Genomic DNA, 23,282 nt, shown 5'->3' with positions numbered 1-23,282 from the left:
TATTTATTTATTTATTTTTATGTTATCAGATGAAATGTGGTTATGTATTATGTTTAATATTAAAGCTTATGATTAGGTTATGTTCGTGCGTTGACGCGGTTAGGTTTTAACCAACCCGAAACAATCGTTTTTATTATCTTGATCCAGTTGAGCCGAGCACGTGTTGATAACACTTTTGTTACACTACCACTTTATTTTATTTTTTGTTTTCTTTTGATTGCTAACGCTAACGTATTTGGGTTTTCTCTTTGGGTTGTTATACTGAGTTTTAACTTCCTATGAACCAAACGATACCAATGAAATTCCCACGATGCATACCTGTCGTGGAGCACGGACATAAACCAAGTTTACTACAATGGTATACTATCATTCTTCCTTGGCGCATTCCCTTGGACATGTCATATCACATATGTCATGTTTCTGTTTCTCATACCTAGTGGTGGTCCTCTACCAAGTCAAAACATTTTTCTCCAAATATAGTAATTTTTTTTATAAAGACTTACTATTCTCATATCTCTATATCTTATTCTCATACTCTTTTTCACTCTATCTCTATATATATCTATGTATGTATGTATAGAAAGAGATGGAGGAAACATACTCTTTTTTCACTCTGTCTCTCTCAATATATATATATATATATATATATATCTATGTATGTATAGAAAGATATAGAGAAAAGGGATGTATGAATATTAACTCATTTTTCAAAACATACATTAAAATGAATTTGTAGGTTTTATTTTTGTATGTATAGATAAAGATAGAGGAAAGGGATATATAAATATTAACTCCATTTTCAAAACACACATTAAAATAAATTTGTAGGTTTTATCTTTTCATTATCCATTAGTTAGCCCTTGACAACAAACTAATTTATTTCTAAAATACTAATATGCACGCATCTTATAAAATTTAAACCATCTACGAAGACACCTTATTTTGATCCTTTCCCTTTAACGAAAACAATGATACGGGATGAGAGTACCATCTTGGAAGGGAGATAATTGTGTAGTATTGTTTTGAGAGTTTGCTTGGTGCAAATCAATTATTACATAGTAAACTATAAATAAGAAATACTAGCATGTGAGTTTTATGGATTGCTATTTTATTACAAGTTAACTAGTTTTTTACTATCGCCGCGTTGTGGCGAACGTATTTTGTTGTTTAGTCTATATTTACATGTGTTTCGAAATCACTACGAGTGTATTGCGCACGGAACCGCTAACAGAAATAAAAAAATATAGAAAAAAAACACAAAAAGACAACCAAAAGAAAATCAACCAAAAAAGTTGTATGGTAATGATGTTGTTCGTATTAAACATGTGATCAGAGATAAGCAAATGGTACTGGCTACTGATACCGAATTTTCCGAACCGAAAGATCTTAAGTACCAATTCGGTACGACTTTTGCCGTTCCTGGTACCGGTTCGCTACCGGATTTTACCTTCACGTACCGGTACCATAACTGGTATTTTCAGTACCAGTACCGATTCGGAATTGGTTGCCACCGAGCTCATCCCTACCCCTGAAACTAAAAAAAGAAATTATTAAAAGTTGAAGAAAATCAACAAAAAAAAGTTGCATGATACCGTTGTTGTTCGTATGGTACCCGTGATCAGGGATGGGTAAATGGTACCGGGTAGCGGTACCGAAATCTCGAACTAAAAGATTTTCAAAATCAATTTGATACCGACTTTTGGGGTTTTTTGTACCATGCTAATGACCTTCATGTATCGATAACCGTACCGGTATTTTCGATACCAGTATCGGTTTACACAAGCTTATCCAACTTAAAAAATAAAGAAAATAATAAAAGTATAAAAAACTATATATATTATTATAATATTTAAAACACTATTTATTGTCTTCTGTATTTATAGTATATTATAACTAGTTGATGCCTCGCCCGCGTCCGGGATGATGGCCGAATAATTCTCAATCAATTAAAAAACACTACTATAATTTTGCTAGGAAAAAAATTAAAAAGAAGATAAGACCGTAATTTTGGGCTCAGGGCAAAACTATAATTTTTCAGGACTAATGAGCGAGTGTTAGGCAGCTCCTTGATTAAATCGAGTCAACCAATTAAAACAAAAAAACTTTTATAGTTTTGCTAAAAAAAACTAAAATGATGAGAAAAACGTAATTTTCAACTGACAGCGAAATCGTAATTTTATTTCAGCGGTAAAATCGAAATTCATAGGACCTTGATTAAAACGAGTCAACCAATTAAAACAAAAACTTTTATAGTTTTGCTAAAAAAACTAAAACGATGAGAAAAACGTAATTTTTGAACTGAGAGCGAAATCATAATTTTATTTCAGGGATAAAATCGTAAATTCATAGGACCAATGGGGGAGTGACAGGCAGCTGCTAGCATGACTGTAATTTTACACTGGGGGCGAAATTGTAATTTAACCAGGAAAACAAACAAAAATGATCGAGAAAATGTAAATTTAAGTTGAGGGCAAAATCGTAACTTGGTTGAGAGTGAAAAAAACCAATGGCAAAACTGTAAATTTAAACGACACAAAATCGTAAATTTGAACCGACGAAAAAAATTTGAATTTTTAGCTGGGTGCAAAAGCGTAAATTTATTTTTAAGTGAGGGTAAAAACATAATTTTGAACTAAAGGCAAATCATAATTTTATTTAAGGGATAAAATCGTAAATTAAATGGACAAATGGGGGAGTGCCAGGCAGCTGCCGGCATGACTGTAATTTTACACTAAGGGCAAAATTGTAGTTTAACCAGGAAAACAAACAAAAATGATCGAAAAAATGTAAATTTAAGTTGATGACAAAATCATAACTTGGCTGTGAGGGAAAAAACTAATGGCAAAACTGTAAATTTAAACGGCGCAAAGTCGTAATTTTGAACCGCGACAAAATTTGAATTTTTAGCTGGGAGCAAAAGCGCAAATTTATTTTTAAGTGGGGGTAAAAACATAATTTTGAACTGATGACAAAATTGTAATTTTAATGGAAAAAAACTAATGGCAAAAATGTAAATTTAAACGTGGCAAAATCGTAATTTTGAATCGCGGGCAAAATTGAAATTTTTAACTAGGAGCAAAAGCGTAAATTTATTTTTAAGTAGGGGGTAAAATCATAATTATGAACTCGTGGCAAAATCATAAATTTAAAGCGGGATAACATCGTAAATTTGTTGGGCTAATAGGAGAGTGCCAGGCAGCGCTACCTGACACTATTCTCTTTGCCGCCCATGTGAACCAATAGATGGCCACCACCGCCCATTTCACCCAATAGGTGAAAACCACTATTATCGCCCATTGAATTCGTATACGTTGAATAATAATAATAATAAAGTGGAATAATGAGTGGCGGCTGTTATCTTAACTTTTTATTTCTCAAAAGAAAGATTTTATATTACAAAATGAAATATCTTTTGTGATAATTCATGAATAAAATATATTGGTTGGTTTAATATACGGATAGGAAAATATGAACATGTCAACTTCAAACATTTGCCTCTAAATTCGTAAACATTATATTGAGTCTGAAAGGTTAAGCTTAAAAGAACTTAAAATAGTTGTGTATTCGTGAGATTACAATTAAAAAAAACAATAAAACTAATCAACTAATGCCAATAATAAGTAACATTCAAACTTTAATTAACGGAAATTGAGTTGCAACTCACAATTCATCGAATCATAGTATTTCAATTCAAAGTGATTACCATTTACAACCAGAATCATTGTAACAATCCGATTCTCGAAGACAATGATCGATATCATCTAACAATCCTTTCAACCTTACAACCAAACTACAAACCTAACAATTTCCAAAATAACATCTCAAAAACAAGATTAAAACAGTTGTTGGAGTTCAAGATAACATATTGAAAGCTTGATTTTTAATCCAACCTTCTTCATCAATGTAAGACATGCTCGTTAACCGTCGTATCTCCTCCTTGCTTAGCTTGCTTTTCCACCATACTCTTCTCGATGTATCCGATCCATCGCCCCTACATTCATCCTCGGCGAACACCAAATCTTTCCTGTTTCAACCAACCCAAAATTTAAAAAAAAAAAGATAAATGTGATCATATGGTGAGGTGGGCCAATTGTGTCACGGGTGGGGCTCACCCCGCGAAATGATACATACAATTTTTAAAATTCTATGAATAATATAGAGAATGAAACCATACATTGTGGTGCCGATGAAGTCGCCATCAAGCCATCCTTGAGGAACAACAATGTTCGACAATCTCGAGTTATGGAAAAGAACTCGAGCATGTCCGCGCCATGGTCTTCCCAAATAAGTTGTGCCGTTTCCAACCACATTGCAATCCTTAAACACGAAACCATTTAGGTCACTAGCAGCATCCCTCGATTGAGCGGTGATAAATCCCGGTTGGGGACTTAAGAATCCTGCGATTACCGAAATCGTACTCCTCTAACAATAATAAAAAAAGACAAAAAAATAGTTATAAAATTATAATGACACACTATAAAACAGAGGACTTTTAGCGACACAAACAATTTCATAAAATAATAATAATAATAATAATAATAATCTTTGTACTTTAATCACCTCGTATATAGATTGACCGGACCCCATGATGAAATCAACCGCACCACGTATCGAACACAACTTAAAGTAATGTCTACCGGCATCATCCCACAAAGTATCTTGAACACCCATGAAACCGCAACGATAAAAAGCTGATTTGTCACCGGAGATCTTTGCCGCCACCGCAGGCATAATGGGGTTGTGGCCATTGCTTGCCAAAGGGTAGTTGTAAGAATTCTGATCAAACAACAATAATAATTAGTTAATATTAAAATAAATATGTTTAAAACATAAATTAATGTAGGACAAAAGTGTTGTGTACGTACGATGAAAGTGATACTCTTGACAACAACATTGTCAGCTTCCGAAATAAAAGTGGCATCGGCTTCAATGGAGTTATGTCCATTCCAAACAACATATGTTTTTCTTTTTCCACCTCCTTTTAGATAAATCATTGGTTTATCATATGGGATTTTAACTTGTTCACTACACAAATATTAAAACAAAATCATTAAAAAATAATTTATAAATCATTAAGTTTATGTAAAACCGTAAAAAGATAATACCGCAACAACACACTATTACAACTAACGTGTCGAGTGTCCTTAAAGATAAATCATGTGTTATCATATGGGATTATAATCTTTTAACTAAAATAATATTTAAAAAATCTTAAAAAAACAAATGTTTGTAAATCCTTTAATTGAGTGCTTAACACCAAACAAAAACCATTGTCACACTATTCATATTCAGACGACATGTGCTTTTAGATATATCATGGGTTTATCATATGGGATTTTAATCTGTTCACTACAATAATATGTTAAAATATTATAAACAAAAAAATCAACAAATTTAGGTAAGTCCATAAAATATAATCGTAGGTTTAACATATGGGATTTTCACATGTTCACTACAAAAATATTGCGAAAAATGATATGTACCGGTCAGATTTGTGATAAAGAATCCGTTGAGTGGATTAAGCTCAAAAGAAAACAGTAGGACCAAGACTTTGAGATAAACTTTTTTAACTTTTCATTTATAAACAAAACATTAAACATAGGCTTTACAAAGAAATATAAAACTACCTCACACTCATAATAACCAATCAAACAATTAAAATATAATCATGGGTTTAACATATGGGATTTTAAAATGTTCACTACAAAAATAATTGAAAGTTATTATAAAAAATCAACAAATTTAGGAAAACCATAAAATATAATCATGGGTTTAACATATGGGATTTTAACGTGTTCACTACAAAAATATTGAAAAAAAAATCAAAAACCAAAACAAATCAATAAATTTAGGTAAACCACAAAATATAAAACTGAATGTAAAGTGCTTCACGAAAATCACTACGACGCTATACAGACACCACTAACATGTTATACAGACACAATATACACTAGTACACAAATGAGCAAAAGATGTGATGGCAAAAGCAAAAGATGCGGTTGAATCTCATAAACCGCATTTTATGTTTAAAAAAAAAGTAAACTGCACCAAAAAGATGCGGTTCTCCCGCAGCAACCGTATCTTATACATTTGGAAAACATTTAAAAAAAAATCAATTCCCTCCGTAAGTCGATATATGAATCTTATAATCTAAAATATTGTAACAACTTAGGCAGAAATGCATTACTGGAAAAGACTATCCAAAATCAGGTGAGTATATTATTAATTTACATGTAAATGATTTTTTTTTCTAAATCTTGATCTCCCTTAACGAATAGTTTATTTATCTATTTTCCCTCACTAATGGTTATGAAATTTTAACTACTCTTTTCTTATTTATCTCAATCTCATTGAGTAGATAGATTCCTAAAAGTAAAAAGTGTATTTCGATCAGTGGCGGACGGACATAGCATATAACAAGGGGTAGCCTCCGCTACCCCTTGACGCTTCGGTGGTACTGTAAATTTCGGAAAAAATTTGACGTTTTTTCGATTTCGCTGCCCCTATAGAAAAGAAATTTTTGAAACGTTGCCCCTTGACGTTTTTTCTAGATCCGCCACTGATTTCGATATGAAAAGTTTCTTAGTTTATAGTTTATCAACCGAAAAAAATGTTGCAGGGACATTTGGTTCTGTACTAGTGGCTACTGAATTTATTCCCCAAGCTCCACAGAACCAATTTTTTTGTTATTAATATGGATATCATTCAGGTACACAAATAAAAAAAAATCATGCTTATTGCTATTTATTCTTTATTTTTTTAAATTTTGCCCAAGACTTGAACTAGCTTTATTGTCTTGGGGATACAGGCAAAGTACACGATTTGATGACTTGATGTTAAGCTGTTCCGATAAAGTAAGGAATACCATCTTATTAATCCATCCCAGAAAGAGACCTAGACCGTGATGTTTTTGGTTTTATTTTTTTTTTTTGTATATTTTATTTTTAGGTATACATATTTGTGTATATTGGGAATTTTTATTGAAATTACCAGGAAATCGAAAAAAAAAACCACATCTTTTGAACATGTTGGTTGCCAAGATTAAGACCAAAAGATGCGGGTCTAGAACCGCATCTCATAGGCAATTTAACCGCATCATTTGATCACTTTTGTACTAGTGATATCACATCCTGGTCATATAAAAGCCAAATCATATATCACGTAAAAAGACGAGAAGAAAAAAGCATACTTGTAAATGCCAGTCTTGACATAAACACAAATCCATTGCATATTATCATAAGGAATGGCATCAATGGCAGACTGAATAGTGGTGTAGTTCCCCCCACCGGATTGATCAACGGTGATGGTTTGATACTTTGTCGCCGCTGCGGCTGCCGCTGCTCCGCCGCTAACCCACGACGGTGGTGTTTGTCCACCACCTTCTGAACTTCTCAAACAGATGAACAAAACTAGAACAAGTGCAAATCTTGCAAGAATTGACATGTTCATGGGATTTAAATGTTTAGTTGTTAAAAAGGTTTATGAACATGTGTTTGGACAAGGAGAAGAAGGTGTTGTTTATGGATTGTATGTATGGTTGGAAGATTGAAAGGTTTTTATAAATGTCAAGTGAATAATAAACGAATTCTTGTTTTAAAATTATTTAATGAAGATTTTATTTAGAGGAGATGTCAATGGAAACTTATTAAGTTTCTTTAAATAATTGTTTTTCTTAAAATGGAGAGTTTGTTATTTTTATTTATATTTTTATTTTATTTTTATATTATACGTAAGTGTAACATTGAATATTTACTTTTGTTTTAGTAACACTATTTTGATGTAATAAATGATACATTTAAAAGTTAAACAATATATCTATGTTAAAGTGAGGTATGTTGGCGAAGGTCAATGAGAAAATTGTATGTTGTAAATATAATTATAAACTTGAATAAAAAAAATAAACAAAAGTTGTATTGTTAACACTAACATGAGCCAACAAATACCATTTTATGTTGCATCAAATTTAACATTACTTTTTATTTTCAACCTTTTAAAGTATAAATCAAATAAAAAATGATATTTCGTTGGATGTTTTATAAATATGCTTATTTTCAACAAAATTATTACTTTCTCTTACGTTACTAGAAAAGAATAATTACTATATATAGAAAGAGCGTCTGTATTCAGTCAATTACCAGGTAAGGAAAAACCGAGATAGCAAAAATCATTATAAATAATTATATGATATTTTCATATTTTATTTGTCATGTATAATATTCTATAATCATCAAATACATGAAACTATTTTATATATCTTCTTTATATTCGCGATTATAGCTTAAATATCTTATAAACACAAATTTGACTCACTTTTATTATTTTTATTATATGCTCAATGTTTATTAAAGAACTATGTCTAGAGTATTTTAAACATAAAATCTTATCCGACATGAAAACTAACAGATACATAAAGAAAAAATAAAAAAAGTTACTTTAGTGATTTTATAAAAAGTAATATATTTAAGAAAATAAAATTGGAATTTAATAATTATTGGACGAAGTCAAAGAATAGTTAAAAATAGTATCGTCTTGATCATAGCTTATTATAAACCATAAGAAAAGCTGTAATTGTATAATGTGTGATTTAGGAATAAATTATGGAGATATACATGGCAAAAAGAATAATATTATTAATATTATGATTGGAAAAAAAAGTTACTCGATATTAATTAATGTTTTCAATATATATACATGGAAAAAAAACTAAATACCTGCCTATTTGCTAAATCTACGACGGTAAAATGGGATTTGTTTCTAAAATTAAAATCAGAAGAAATTGTCACATAATCAATGGGATATTTCATATTTCTACACAAAACTTTATAGCCATTTATTTGTATGTTTATTAATTGTCACATTATCAATGGGATATTTCTACATAAATTTTATAGCTATTTATTTGAATGTTGAAATAAACAAAATATCTAGCATGAAACTGTAAATTAGTCGGTGAGATTTGTAACCCACCAGTTCAAATGGACAGGTGATGTAGCAAGTTCCTAGACGGAATACGATAAAAACTTTTTCTTTTTTTGCTAAATGTATCCCTCGGCCTCACATTGTTAAATCAGTCATATCATCTCTTTACTTTTACTCACAGGACATATATGAAGTATAATAATAAGTACATTTTGCCTAACCCTATCTTATATTCTTATCAAATATGTGACGAACATGTAAGGTAACTCCTCTTTAGTTCTTTCGCAGGTGGTGAGGGAGGCGGTCACCGATGGTTATTGAAGGAAGTTGTTTCTTTGAAGTGTGTTTTTGGTTAAAACTAAAGCGTATCAACTTTTTAGATTCAAAGTTCTTTTTCATTTGCTTAAAACAAAAGTGTATTAACTTTTTAGATTCAAAGTCCTTTTTCATTATTATTTTTAAACACGGTTGATGTAAATATATAAGGTAAAAAAAGCATGTAACGGATGTAAAAGGTAATATATTTTTTAAAAAAACAAAAGGTAACATTGAACTTTTAATAGATTTTGCTTATTATTTTTTAATTTCTGTTCTTGTATAAACTAGAAATGGGGCGACAGGTTTTCCACCTCGCTTCTCTTCGTAGACACTATGGCATTCATAGGGATGACAATCAAACACGATAGATAAACCCGAAATATATAAGTCTGGTTTGTGTTATTGTAATCGGGTTTGAGATTATTTTTTATTTATTTATTTATTTATTTTTGCAAGTTTTGCGACGGGTTTGAAATTTGGTGACACACTTGTTTACCCGCCACATCTTCACCAACCCGATCATATATCCGATATAATTTCTTTTATTTTTTTTAAATATGTATGTATATGATAACATCTAGCATTTTTTATATACATTTAGGTATTTTATTTTACATGCATTGTAGTTATTTGATGTAATTTTGTAGTGATAATGCTAAACGTAATTGATTAGTAGTTACCCGATAGATACCTGACAGGTATAGCCCGAGTATACCCAGTGGGCATACCTGATGGGTATTTACTCAAATGGCGGCCGAAAAAGTGATCATGTTGGTAAAAAGCTTTCACATGAAATGTAAAGAGATAAAAGAGTAACTAAACAAACACAATCTGTCTTGACAAAACATCAATGGGAAATACCTACACTTGACTCGGTTACAACGTTCTCCAGCGCACCACATAAACCCCATGAATGTAACCAGCTAACTCACCAGATGCAACTGTGTCGACTGAGATCAAATCAGCCACGCATAGACCGGACCAATACTCGATAGCCGGCAAACTAAACCAAACGGACTAGAACAGTGATCATGAGCTGTATTCAAACGGCTGGGGTGGTTGAGGCTCATCATCCACAGCCATGGCGGCAGCAGATCCTGATTGTGCAGTGGCGGTCGCACCCGTGGCGGTTGATGTGGGCGCATCGGTTAGAGCCAAAACCTCTGGTTCGGTTGGGCGAAGGTCTTTCAAGAGAACAAAACCAGATGTAGCTGGTTTTACTGGTGCGTATCTACTGTCTTCTAGAAACTTGATGAATTTCTCTTGCGCGGGGACCACTCTTGCGGGGTTTGTTAAGATCTCAAATGTTGGTTCGGGTTCAGCCTTTTTCTCCTTCTCGGTAGCAGCACCATCCACCTGTTGGATGCATAGTAAAAGATTTTACATTTTGTTTAGGAGTGCAATTTTGACCGATTCACTTGCAAAACGCGGTTGATATGAATTTTAACGAGTAAAATGCCAATTTCATCTGAGGTTTGGTCAGTTTTGTGACTATCGTCCAAAGGTTTGTTTTTCCGCATCTGGATTCAAAAGGTTTGAAATCTTGTCGTTTTCATCCGTCTCGTTAACTCCATCCATTTTTCTCCGTTAATTCAGGGGTATTTCCATCCATTTGGTTAACTTAAAGGGCAATTCGGTATTTTTCATTGGTTCTCGGACTTTTTACATAAAGTGAAAAAGACGAAAGGACGAAAATACCCCTCGCTTAACAAAGAAAAATAGATGGAGTTGATGAACCGGATGAAAATGACAATATGCGGAAAAACAAACCTTTGGACGAAAGTCGGAAAACTGGCCAAACCTCAAAGACGAAAATGGCATTTACTTGGGGGTGTGAATTTCTGACACGACCTGAAAACACGACACGAACCTAACACGAATATCGCGGATTTGGGTTTAGTCTAAATGAGTTCGGGTCAGTTTCAGGTTGAACCCGTGAGCCCGTTTAGCTAAACAGGTTAAGTATCGGTCAACCCGGTCGGGTTGACCCGTTTAACCCATATATATTAGATTATATTTTTTATAATATGTTTTATGTCATAAATTAAATTAGGTGTGTATTTTATGACATAATTATAACTTAATTAGAAAAATTGACATAAGATTTTATAACTTAAAGGTAAATTTATTATATACATTTGTGTTTTTTTGTAGTAATTTTTAATTTTAACTTTAATATATTATTTGTGGGAAAAAAATAAAAAAAATTCGGGTTGGACGGGTCATGTTTTGGTCAACCTGCAAATATTCAGGTTGTGTTCGGGTTCATATGTGTAGCATAACATGCTTTTCGGGTTCGGTTCGGTTCAGTTCGGGTCGACCCGCCAACCCGTGAAAATGGCCCGTTTAGCACCCCTAATTTTACTCAATTTTAATATCCATACCTGCATCGAGTCATCGTCCTTTTCACCGGAAGCTTTCCCTTTGCCGGAACTGGATGAGTCAGCAGCACCGGTCAACTTTTCAGCATTTGCTTTTTCAGCTTCCTTTTTGGTAGCTCTAGCCTTGGCTCTTGCTGACGTGGACAAAACAGCTGTTGGGAGTTTCACAGCTGAAGCAGCGGTGGGGACGGTTGTTGGTCGAGGGTACTCAAACAATGACGGTTTGGCGTGTGATAAAAATTCAAACTTTGGTACTTTTAAGTCGTAGTTGAGTCCGATTAAAGCGGTGGGAGAGAATGATAAACTAATGAAGTATATCAGTGGGTACCAGTACCAAAACTGACTGAAGACAGCGAGACCGATAACTGCGGTCATTTTGTCGTGTTTGGTTTTGGATAATAATTTAATTGTAACATTTCTTCCACCAGCATCGAGAATTCCTGAAGCTAAAATAGCTCCCATTTTGCTCATTGTATCTTCGTGTTTGTCCAGAATTATTTTTTCCAATTGTCGTCTGGTAAAATTTATAGCATGTGACAAAAAGACAAGTGTCAGAAGGTTATATAATAAGTTTAAAAAAAATAACCAAGGAAACTAAATAAAGTTGCTAAAAGTGTACACTTTATGCACAAAACCTAACCATTTTAATATAAAACCTTGGTTTTAAAAAGCGCGCCTAGGCGCAACAAGGTGCAGGGCCTGGGGCTTTTTTGCTTCTCGCCTGTGTAACTACAGGAAGTGACCAAAAGGTGCATTTTTTGATTTTTTTTGTGGGCTTTTTGGCCTGAGGCGCGCGCCTCATGTAACTTAGGTGTTTTACTGCATAAAATGTTGTACCTTGGGTTTTTTGACTTGTACATGTAATTAAAATGGTATAAAAGCCTTACTTATAGCTATATTTTGGTTAAAGGAAGCTAAAAACCTATGGGATATGTATAGGATATATATAAAAAAAATTATAAAAACATCTTGCGCCTCGGGTACGAAAAGCCCACCACTTTGCAAATTATAAAAACATCTTGCGCCTCGGGTACGAAAAGCCCACCACTTTGCGCTTTGCGCCTCAATTTTAGACCTCGTCGCTTTTGTGCGCCTCTCGCTTTTTAAAACCAAGTATAAAACATTAATGGAACACCCCCCCCCCCCTTTTAGTGGATTATTTCAACATAAGTTCATGTTTGTTCTATTCTTTTGGTAATAATGAAACTGTGAACTTTTTCGGCAGGAAGTTCGTTTCTTTAATTAATAAACGAACAAACATGAACAATTTTTTTTGTCCATTTAATTAAACGAAGTTCGTTTAAATTTTAATATATACATAAGTAGTTATACTTATATAAATATAAATAATTAGTAGTTAGGCTTTCTAGTAATAAAAATAAGCTTTACAGTGGAACTTATCGTATTTAATCACTAATTTAAATAAAAAAAACTAGTTTTGGTTCATTTGTCTTCATTTATTTTCGTTTAAGTCTATTTGTTAATGTCCGTTTACGTTCGTGAACTGTTAATTTAGTTTTAAACGAACGAACACGAACATACCCATTTTCTTAATGAACAAACATGAACACAAAAGGTTGTTCGATTATCTATTCGTGTTCGTTTGGTTCATTTACAGGCCTACCCATTCAGTGCCTCCAAAAAATTGCAACTCGGACTTGTATGATGAGAAAAAAAATATATACCTGAAGGTCCCGACACGAGAGTCACTAGCTTCACTGGTTTGGATCATGACCATGGCCATTGCGATTAACGCGCCTTGTCGAACAAAATCGGTTACGTCGGATGTCAGAGGTTCTAACAAAGATATGGCTTCACTTAGCCCAGTACCAGCGCATGAAATGCCTACAGCCATGGCTGCACCATACCGCACATGCGGGTTGTACGACTCCGCCAGTAGTGCCACAGTTCGTGGTGTCTACAGTAAACATGACAAAAATGGGTCAATATTAGTCATTAGACTAGCTATATAACCATCATATGATTCATATCTAGAAGGTATATCATATATGAGTGCAATGCTAATCTATATATAGAGGTGCATATTTTGTATGTCTGCCACTGTGCGAATAGGCTAGATAAATTAGTTCATATTTTGCAACAAATTTACAGTTGGTTGCTAATGTCTGTTTCTATTCGACTATTTCACGTTTTTGCCCTTCTTGTAAGCCATATAAGAGCAATCAAACTAATGAAAAAGGTTTAGAGAACACAGTTTTAACCTGTTCTGGGTCAGAGTACAGGACAAATCCAAGGGCTAAAACAGCAGTGCGCCTGACATCATCGCTGACATCAGACACAGCAAAGTGGAGTAATTGGCGGATTGCCTTGTTATTTCCAGTTCCACTGTAAGCTAATGCTAACGCATACATCCCCCCGTAACGTATAATGGCATCTTGATCCAGAGTCATCTGTTCAATTAGAGTGTCTGCTTCTTCTTCTCTTCCATAAACCGTCAAAGCAATACCTAAAGCTAACCCCCTGCATAACAAAATTTTGTATCGACAACAATAATAAATCACAATGATTGAGTTGAACTAAAGGGGTCGGGTTGGTGGGTTGACCCGTTTAACCCAATTATATTATATTTTACTTTTTACAATATGATTTATGTCATCAATTATATTGGGTGCGTGTTCTATGCCATAATTAGAACATGCAATTGTATTATATACATTTGTGTTTTTTAGTAAAACTTTAACTTTCATATGCTATTTTACAAAAAAAAAAAATCGGGTTGACCGGGCTGTGTTCAGGTCAACTCAAGAATATTTGTGTTCAGGTTCATATGTAGACACGATTTTTGGGTTCGGGTCATGTTCGGGTTGGTTTAAAATTTTTCGGGTCCGGGGTGAACCCGCCAACCCACAAACACGACCCGTTTAGCACCCCTAATATTTAGGGTAGAGGAAGATTAGCTAACCGACTACATTATTAACTAAAGAACACATAATTTAACTTAAACTCAAAAAGTCTTGTATTGATTTCAGATCAAATAGAGTGATCTTCAGAACTAAAAACAAGAATCATTATAATGCTATACATAATCACTACATAAAAAGAGACGTGTACGGAACGATGGTTTAGAAAGGAAAAAAAGGCCAAAGGCCGATGTAGCTAATACATGCCCCTCCAATAGTTAACTTATCTCGGTAAGAATCTATCTGTTTTGTCAAAAATAAAAGATTTGGATGTTTTATGGATATAAGTTACACTTCAGGCGATTTTCGACTCATTCGACCCGTTTCCTTCTTAGCTAATTATTTCTGTTGTACCCATTAATAAAGCATAACTCAAATTAAACTATTAATCTCTTTGAAATAAATGGGTCAAAGTTGCCACCTCCTTAATGAAGCGACATGTTATACGAAACACCTTACCTTATGATTTTTTCATGTTGCGTCTCATGAGCATACACCAGCATCTCTGATGCCTTCTCACTTGCAGTCCCCACCATTAGTAAGCCTATGCTAATGCCCGCAGCTTCACCTGCAACAGCACTGTCAGTGTAGAGGACACTTTTTATCTCTTCGTATATATCTTCATCAGCGGTCCCTAAAGCTGCCAAGCCAAGACCTAAGCAAGCACCATGCTGTACCACCTGAACCAACCAACATACAGAATAAACATAACAAATATATATACACAAGCATATACCAGTCAGAATCATTTGAGAATCTGAAAACTTATAAGATGTGAGCCAAACAAATCCATTATCTTTTAGCACTATTTACAATGTTATGATTTATGAATGCGCTCAAATACGTAAAATTGTGAATCAAAGTTACAACATTAGTAATACAGAGAGAGTCTTTCATAACAAAATTAAACTTGGGTAGAGAACTGCAAGAGCCGCATTAACCGCATAATCCCCTCTCTCAAGTCTTATCTGGCCATCACTATGTACGTATGCTTATGCAGTTCTCTACTTAGAATTGGTTCTTTACACACACATACACTACATGCATGTGTGCATGTATGTGTATGTTAAATACACACCTATATAATTATATATGGAGTGAATTTCAAGTTTTGTCCTTTATCTTTAGGCCACTTTGCAAGTTTTGTCCTTTATGTTTAAATTTGACGAGTTTTGTCCTTTATGTTTAAAAATCAAGCACGTTTTGTCCTTTATGCTTGATTTTTAAGGACAAAACGTGCTTGATTTTTTAAACATAAAGGACAAAACGTGTTTGATTTTTAAACATAAAGGGTAAAACGTGCTTGATTTTTAAACATAAAGGACAAAACTCGTCAAATTTAAACATAAAGGACAAAACTTGCAAAGTGACCTAAAGATAAAGGACAAAACTTGAAATTCACTCTTATATATGTGTATGTGTATACATACATAATTACATATATATGTACATATGTGTGGGCTCGCTTAGGATCCTATGAGAATCTAAATAATCATGAAAAGCAAAACGACTCATTAACTTTGTTAATTTGATCCAGAATTCCACATATTAGCACATTTTCAAAATTATGGATTGAAGTTAGAAATTAGTGGATCAGTTTTCTACTCTGCTTAAATCCTCATTTAATCCTGAAATTTTATGTGAATCATGATTAGATGCCTCTTGAAAATCGCTGAGATTTTTGAAAAAAAATAGTAGAGCATCGGGTAAAGTAAGTTTTGTGCATCATTTTTTTCCAAATTGTGATATGCACGAAAGGGCTTAACATTGAAATTGTGCATCACATATAAATAACTTTTTTTCTAAAAAAGTTTTTCAGAAAAGCAAAGAGCCCTGAATATACAAATATATAAATGTGTGTGAAGAAGTTTATGGTATAAAAAATGTTAGTAGACAATTACCTCCACATTGGTACTGCGTAAGCTATCCCTCAAGAACTGTTTGATGCCTTCTCCGTGGTTTGCATGAATTAAACCCAAAGCATAGAGGGCCCCACCTTCAGAATAGGGACTACCACCACCGGACCCACTTTGAGGAAGATAAGGAGCCATGAGCGATCTTCCTTGTTGAAGATGGCCTCGATGAATAACACCTAACCCGGCTGTTGCACTGAATTTAGCCCAGTTTGTGGCTCTGCTCAACCAATCCTATAATCATAAGCAAAGTAGAAGATAAAGATAAGACTTAGAACTGCTAATAAAACTTGGAGTAAAATGCCATTTTCGTCCCTGAGGTTTGGCTAGTTTTGCAACTTTCATCCAAAGGTTTGTTTCTCCGCATCTGGATCCAAAAGGCTTGAAATCTTGCTATTTTCATCAGGCTCGTTGACTCCATCCATTTTTCTCCGTTAAGTCGGGAGTACGTCCGTCTTTTTTATTAACTTTAAGGGCAATTCGCCAAAATCGGTCTTTTTCACATTATGCTAAATGCTTGTACATAAAGTGATAAATTGAAAAAGACCGAACCGCACTTAAGGTTAACAAAAATGACGAAAATACCCGACTTAACAAAAAAAAATGGATGGAGTTAACGAGCTGGATGAAAATGGCAAGATTTCAAACCTTTTGGATCCAGATGCGGAAAAAACAAACCTTTGGACAAAAATCGCAAAACTGGCCAAACCTCAAGGAGGAAAATGGCATTTTACTCTAAAACTTGATATTATAGATGGAAGAAAACATAAATAGAAAAATAGAAACATATCTACCAGATTTTCTCTTAAAAATGTGTCTACGGTTGTTCCAGCGTGCATAAGGGCGTTAGCATATATTGTTGCACTGTGGCAAACGCTGTTTCTCATCTCGATTGATTGCTTTATTGTCTTGAGAATAAGCAGATCCGACCTATATAATACAGAATATTATAAGAATCTTTCAACAATTAGGAATAAAGACCAAAAACAGAAGAGACAAGAAACCAAAAGATAAGAGATGGCAATTTCAAATGGGTGATCAGGAATCTAATAACATGATCTTAGTAATAATATCTAATACACTGTAATTTACTCAATAAATTTGAACAGAAAGGTGTTTGAGGATCAAGTGATCAACAAAACCCCTACCAAAAAATATCCCCAATTGGCATGTTGCCCAACCCACCCATTTAGCAAACGAGCCGAGCCGAGCCCGACCAGGCTCGAGCTCGGCTCATTGGTAGTTCTCAAGCTCGAGCTCGGCTCATTGGTAGTTCTCAAGCTCGAGCTCGGCTTGTTTATTATCTTCTAATTAACTCATATAAATAAAAATAATACAAATAATAGACTAATATTACACTAAGGCTCGATGAGCCTGGAGAGCTTCACATGCCAAGCTCGAGCTCGGGCTTGATAAACGAGCTTTATTTTAGGCTCAAGCTTGGCTCGACTCGGCTCGTTTCAAGCTTTTTCTCGAGCCGATCTCAAGCAGCTCGCGAGTAACTCAGCTCATTTGCACCACTAAGAAAAACAAATAGGTCTAGATAACATCACAAAAATGAAAAGGTTGCTCACTTGTTATGACTGTATAAAAACTGGAGAGTCAACTGAATCGAAGTTTCACCAGACAATATCCCCTTCAATTTAGTCAACCTCTCAGCATATGTCACTTCAGTTGGATCATCAGATTCAGGCACTATAACCTCTGTAGCAATAAGTGGTTGTGTTTCATCAGCCATTTGAGTGTCCTCTGACACAGAGGGATTTCGCTCCGTGACAGCTGGCGTTTCAGGTTTCAACTTGGGACTTGACAACTGGTCTCTGACACTCAGTAGAAAAGCTTGGTGCTCATTTTCAATTAAATCAAAAGCGATTTGAAATGCCATCATCGCATCATCTTTGTTTTCGGATCTTAAAAGTTTCTCGAGTATGCTTGCAACACCATCAGGTTGATCGAGGAACATAAGGCACTGGCAAATGTTTAAGTAGTCGGGGGATGCAAGATCTTGGTATACTTTGACAAGAAGAAGAAGTACCTACCCACAAAAAAAAAATTGTATTTTTTCATTTTAATAGATAACTGAGCTTATATGTCCATTTTGTGATGATATGTACAAATCTAGTCATCTAGTCATACATCTTACTTCTAGTAACTAAATAATTTAAAACAATTCAAATACTTATATTTGCAAAAACAAATAGATAAGCATGAAAAGGGATTAAGACAACTATAAAAAAAGATCATATACAAAATATACATTACTTTGTTCGTTTTGAAAAACTTACAATTTATTAAACCAACTCTTTAAAAAAAACGTGTTTTCTTTCATTCGGACCATTCGTCATATTGATTCGTATCTCAAATGTACAAGAGAATATGTTAAGCAATGAGTGTATACTACGCGAAGTACAAAATAAAATTAATATTACCTCACGGCGATATTCTCTCCTATTGACAAAAGCATGAGATACATCCGTGCAATATGACAGAGTTGCATGAACATTATCACTCTTTGTAATCGCTTCCCTAAGTTTATCCAACCTTCGGCATTCAATTGACATTCCTATTGCTTGTTGATACTTTCCATCGGTTATACACCTTCAAAAAAAAATATTAAAAAGAAGGAATAAACCGAGAAAAGTTATACACCTTCAAAAAAATACTTTCCCGAAAGTTGGTTAACCACTATCTTTTGCTAATGTTTATTTTTGTTCAATAACCTTACTACAATACTACGTTATATTAAAGACTAATAAATCCTCGAAACATAAGAAAAAGGAAAAGCATGCATACTTATCAAGCATTCTCTCAACTATTGCTTCCAGCCTAAGGTCCACATCAGCAGACGCTTCCTTTGATTCTGCTGCCTTTGTTCTCAGAGTTGCATATTCATCGATAGCTTTGGCTAACAAAAGACGAATGAAAAGTTTATGACTTTATGAGCCCACAACACAGAAAATATAAGTCTGATAACTGACACTGATATAAAGTCACAAGCATTTATGATATAAACAAACGCAAACATGAGCATTTCATAGAAACTTCATTTGAGAAGCATGACTAACCAAGAAGAGTATCAACGTAATAAGATTGCTCAGAAACATCAAATAAATTGCCAGCTCCAAGGGCATAAGATAACGAGTCGTTAAGCTCACTCAAGTAATAGAAAACCTACACGAAAGAAAAAATGAGCTGTTTTGACATGTTATAAACATACGAGAAACACACATCCTGCAGGCATAGTCGCTTAATCAGTTCTGTTAATCAGCTCCTGCTAACTCTACAGTTTGCAAGTAATCTTTAAATCAATCAGTTCTTTAGAAACATGTACCTTTGAAACAAGTAAAGCAGCCAACTGGCGTTGATCAAACTCTTCGTCTTCGTATAAACTCTCTCTGGATTAAAAGAGAAAAGCCAAAATTGTCAGTGAATCCATTGGAGAAAACTTCATAATTCATTAACCACAAAAGCTCAACAAAAATATAGATATGTTAATATATTTCAATGGAAACAACAGAAGGTTAAAAAGAGATGAGATAAACATGATAGTATGTCATATGAACTAGTATAGTATTAAATTGTTAAATTTCTATGCCTGTTATACATTTTTATCTTTATTATTGTGTTTTTCTTATCACAGTCATACGCTTTTGGGCCTTTGAGCTTTGACCACTTGGTCTATAATTATTTCAAAGCTTCCTTTTTAACCAATATCATCTTGTGTCTATGATTTCTTAATACATGTTCAGCAAGTTAAAACTGTTTTGATAAGAGCATACCCAAATTGACAATTTACCCGTTTAGCTTCCATGTAGATTCAAAATTCAGTTTTTTGTCATATTGAAGTTTTCCTAAATCAAAATGACATTTTTAATATAGTCTGAAACCCCCTTTGTTTGCCTTGCCTATATACTGCAGCTCAAAACACATACACCTGAAAGAGGCCCTTTTGGCATTTTATTTTTTAAAGAGCAATTCCTATATTTTTTAAGATAAATACACCACAACATGCACTCTGCGGGATTTGAAATCCCATCCATTTGGTTGTGGAGCACGCGACTTAACCACCAGAATGTCCCCTAGAAGACCGTTTTTGGCAACTACATCCCAACTTCCATCACATACAATACTCTAAAGCTAAATGTTTACCAAACATATGTCCTCTCACACAAACACCATATCCTTCTAAAAACTCATGCCTCAAAAACATGCAATCGACTATAAAACTACTCCTCTTCTCTTATTCCTAACCAAGCCCTGATATCTATAATCCATAAAAAATTGCAAACCTGATCCCTTCTTAACATAAAAAATAAAAATTAAAAAAAAAATTCAAAAATAGATAAAGTCATAAAACTACTTGCATAAAATATGAATTAACCTAATATTCTAACTTTAACAATCTACAACCACATAATACAACACAAAATCCACTTGTCACTGCCCTAACACAACAACGCAACTAATCACCAACAAATCTCACTCCAATAGCAGAATAACAAACTCAATATCACCAAAACTACATAATCAACAACAGAACAACAAAATCAACAATAACAATTACATGATCTCTTCTTAACCGAATTCTTTTCCAAAATTCGATGAACCTACTTGCAGAATTAACCTAATATTCTAACTTTAACACATTACATACACGGACATAACACAACACAAATTCCAATTATTATTCTAACCCTAACACAATAAGGCAACTAATCACCAACAAATCTCACTCCAACAGCTGAACAACACACTCAATAGCACCAGGACAACATAATCAACAACGAAATAACAAGATCAATAATAACAGAATCAATAGTACCAAAACATCCAATAATCGAAGAAACTACGTGCATAATTGAGCTCATATTCTATTTTTAACAACCTACAAGCACCTAACACAACACAAATTCCAGTTATTCAATCCCTAATACAATGAGGCAACTGATCACCAACAAATCTCACTCCAACAGCATAATAACACACTCCGTATCACCAAAACTACATAATCAACAACAGAACAACAAAAACAACAATGACAATTACATGATTATAACAATTATCCCTATCCTAACACGCTAAGAAGCCTAATCATGAACAAATCTCACTCCAACGACTGAATAACAAACTCAACAGTACCAAAACTGCATAACCAACAACAGAACAACAAAATCAGTAATTAACAATTACATGATAGGGACGCTGGTGGAGATCTCCGGCCAAAAGTGATCAACAAACGCGTTAAGATTCGAGAGAGCGTGAAGTTTGAGAGACGGATGCGGCTCGTTAAGCATGGCCAATAGACCACCGGCGGAGCTCACCGTAGTCGCTGTCATATCTCCGATTGCAACGAGATCACGGAAACAATGGCGATTTCAGTTCGAATTGAGGGTTAGGGTTTGAGTTTTGAGTTTTGATTGCTGAATGTGAGTTTTTGAAGATGAGTTTTTTGTTCGGTTTCTTTGGGGAGGGGTAAGGTGTGTGTTCACCTTTAACTTTTGTTTTTGACATTTTTGTCCCTTAACTTTTGATTTTGACATTTTTGTCCCTTAAGTTTTGTTTGGTAAGAGGTGTGTCCTCCCAGGTGGAGACACATATTTGATTGATTCTCGGCCATTTTTGACGGACGTCTTGGTGAAAGGACGAATCCGGGATTTAATCATGGGTTCGAACCTGACGGGGGTAGGGTTTACGGATTCCATTCTGTTCCCGCGCATCAGGGGGTACAGTCTCACGGCTGTTGAGGAGTCGACCTTGGACACAACCCTAAGTAGAATGGGTTTAAACGTACGATTCTTTGTCGTTCAAAAAAAAGAAAAACTAGGCGAGAATTCGATCGATGTCGCTTCGTCTTGTGTGTTATCCCTACGTTTGTGACACTCGATATAATAATCAAAAAGTTTATGAGATTCATATAGGGAATTATTGGAATTAAAGCAAATATACTAATCAAAAAGTTTATGATATTCATAAAGGGAACTATTGGAGTTAAAGCCAAAAGAATTATCGAAATTAAAGGTAAAAATTGAAACTAAAGGTGGAGGGGATGATTCAAACACTTTAGTGTTTATGAGTTTTCTCTACCCAATGATATAAAGTCATGTCAATTCCCTCCCTTCACTCCTCGTTTTCTACTCAAGCACTAGGAGTGATTCAAACACCCACTCAATTAAAAAATAAAAAATTTCATTGGCTCTCTCTCTCTCCTCTCTCCTCTATCTCATCCCTTTGTTCTTCTTCGTCTTCGGTGTATAACTGTATACTCACCGAAAAAAAACCCTCTCTCCTACTCCCTACTCCCCACTCCCCATTCAAACACCTGGTATCATTCCCCCCACGGCAACCCCACTCCCCCATCCACTCCCCGATATCACACCGTCCCCCCGAAAGGCAGAAATTGTTTGGCGTGGGAATCGAGTAGAAACTAATAACCAACCCACTATGTTGTTTAATAATAATAATGACCAGTAAATTTGTGGAGAATGTAAAAAAAGTCATTTGCTATAGGCGAACTGGCGATCTAAACATTGAAAAGCCTCAAATTACCAACTAAGTTGATATCCACGTGAACAAATGTAATTACAGAGCAAAGTCAACCTTTTTGGAGAGCCCAAGACAAAAACAAAAACAAAAATTAAAATTAAAAAAAAATAGTATAGTGTAATAACATGTAGGAATATGTAACATACATTTAATGTAAATGATTTTTGAAAAGCACAATATCACACCAAGACTTTTTTTTTTTTTTTTGAATGGCAACGGAGACATGTTATTAATACGAAAAAAAAAACCTCAACATAGCAAGGAGCTACATAGGAACGAACAACAAG

General features: G+C 34.2%; 2 protein-coding genes across 2 annotated transcripts; both read right to left on the bottom strand.

Annotated features, from left to right (window-relative positions):
- Positions 1-3,621: 3,621 nt before the first annotated feature.
- Positions 3,622-7,550, bottom strand: LOC110927310 (probable pectinesterase 29). Its single transcript, XM_022170973.2, has 5 exons — positions 7,190-7,550; positions 4,866-5,025; positions 4,561-4,776; positions 4,175-4,422; positions 3,622-4,024 (listed from the first exon to the last, which is right to left on the bottom strand). The coding sequence occupies exons 1-5, from the start codon at positions 7,447-7,449 to the stop codon at positions 3,853-3,855; spliced, it is 1,056 nt and encodes a 351-aa protein (XP_022026665.1). The 5' UTR covers positions 7,450-7,550; the 3' UTR covers positions 3,622-3,852.
- Positions 7,551-10,006: 2,456 nt separating this feature from the next.
- On the bottom strand, positions 10,007-21,903 carry LOC110927309 (26S proteasome non-ATPase regulatory subunit 1 homolog A). Its single transcript, XM_022170972.2, has 13 exons — positions 21,643-21,903; positions 19,784-19,847; positions 19,518-19,623; positions 19,246-19,357; positions 18,882-19,050; positions 18,027-18,487; positions 17,247-17,382; positions 16,441-16,686; positions 14,999-15,219; positions 13,841-14,099; positions 13,304-13,536; positions 11,622-12,132; positions 10,007-10,593 (listed from the first exon to the last, which is right to left on the bottom strand). Exons 1-13 carry the CDS (start codon positions 21,786-21,788, stop codon positions 10,267-10,269), a joined length of 2,991 nt encoding a protein of 996 aa, XP_022026664.1. The 5' UTR covers positions 21,789-21,903; the 3' UTR covers positions 10,007-10,266.
- Positions 21,904-23,282: the final 1,379 nt, after the last annotated feature.

The sequence above is a fragment of the Helianthus annuus genome, chromosome 2 (genome assembly GCF_002127325.2).
Source record: "Helianthus annuus cultivar XRQ/B chromosome 2, HanXRQr2.0-SUNRISE, whole genome shotgun sequence".
In the NCBI taxonomy this organism is placed as follows: Eukaryota; Viridiplantae; Streptophyta; class Magnoliopsida; order Asterales; family Asteraceae; genus Helianthus; species Helianthus annuus.
This window is presented reverse-complemented; position numbering and strand designations above follow the sequence as displayed.

Coding starts and splice junctions, on each gene's coding strand:
- LOC110927310 (XM_022170973.2), bottom strand. CDS start 7,449: ATGAACATGTCAATTCTTGCAAGATTTGCACTTGTTCTAGTTTTGTTC. Junction 5,026..7,189: donor GTCAAGACTGGCATTTACAA/GTATGCTTTTTT, acceptor ATATTTGTGTAG/TGAACAAGTTAAAATCCCAT. Junction 4,777..4,865: donor TCAAGAGTATCACTTTCATC/GTACGTACACAA, acceptor TTGTTTGATCAG/AATTCTTACAACTACCCTTT.
- LOC110927309 (XM_022170972.2), bottom strand. CDS start 21,788: ATGACAGCGACTACGGTGAGCTCCGCCGGTGGTCTATTGGCCATGCTT. Junction 19,624..19,783: donor CTGCTTTACTTGTTTCAAAG/GTACATGTTTCT, acceptor TCTTTCGTGTAG/GTTTTCTATTACTTGAGTGA. Junction 15,220..16,440: donor TACGCAGTACCAATGTGGAG/GTAATTGTCTAC, acceptor TGGTTGGTTCAG/GTGGTACAGCATGGTGCTTG.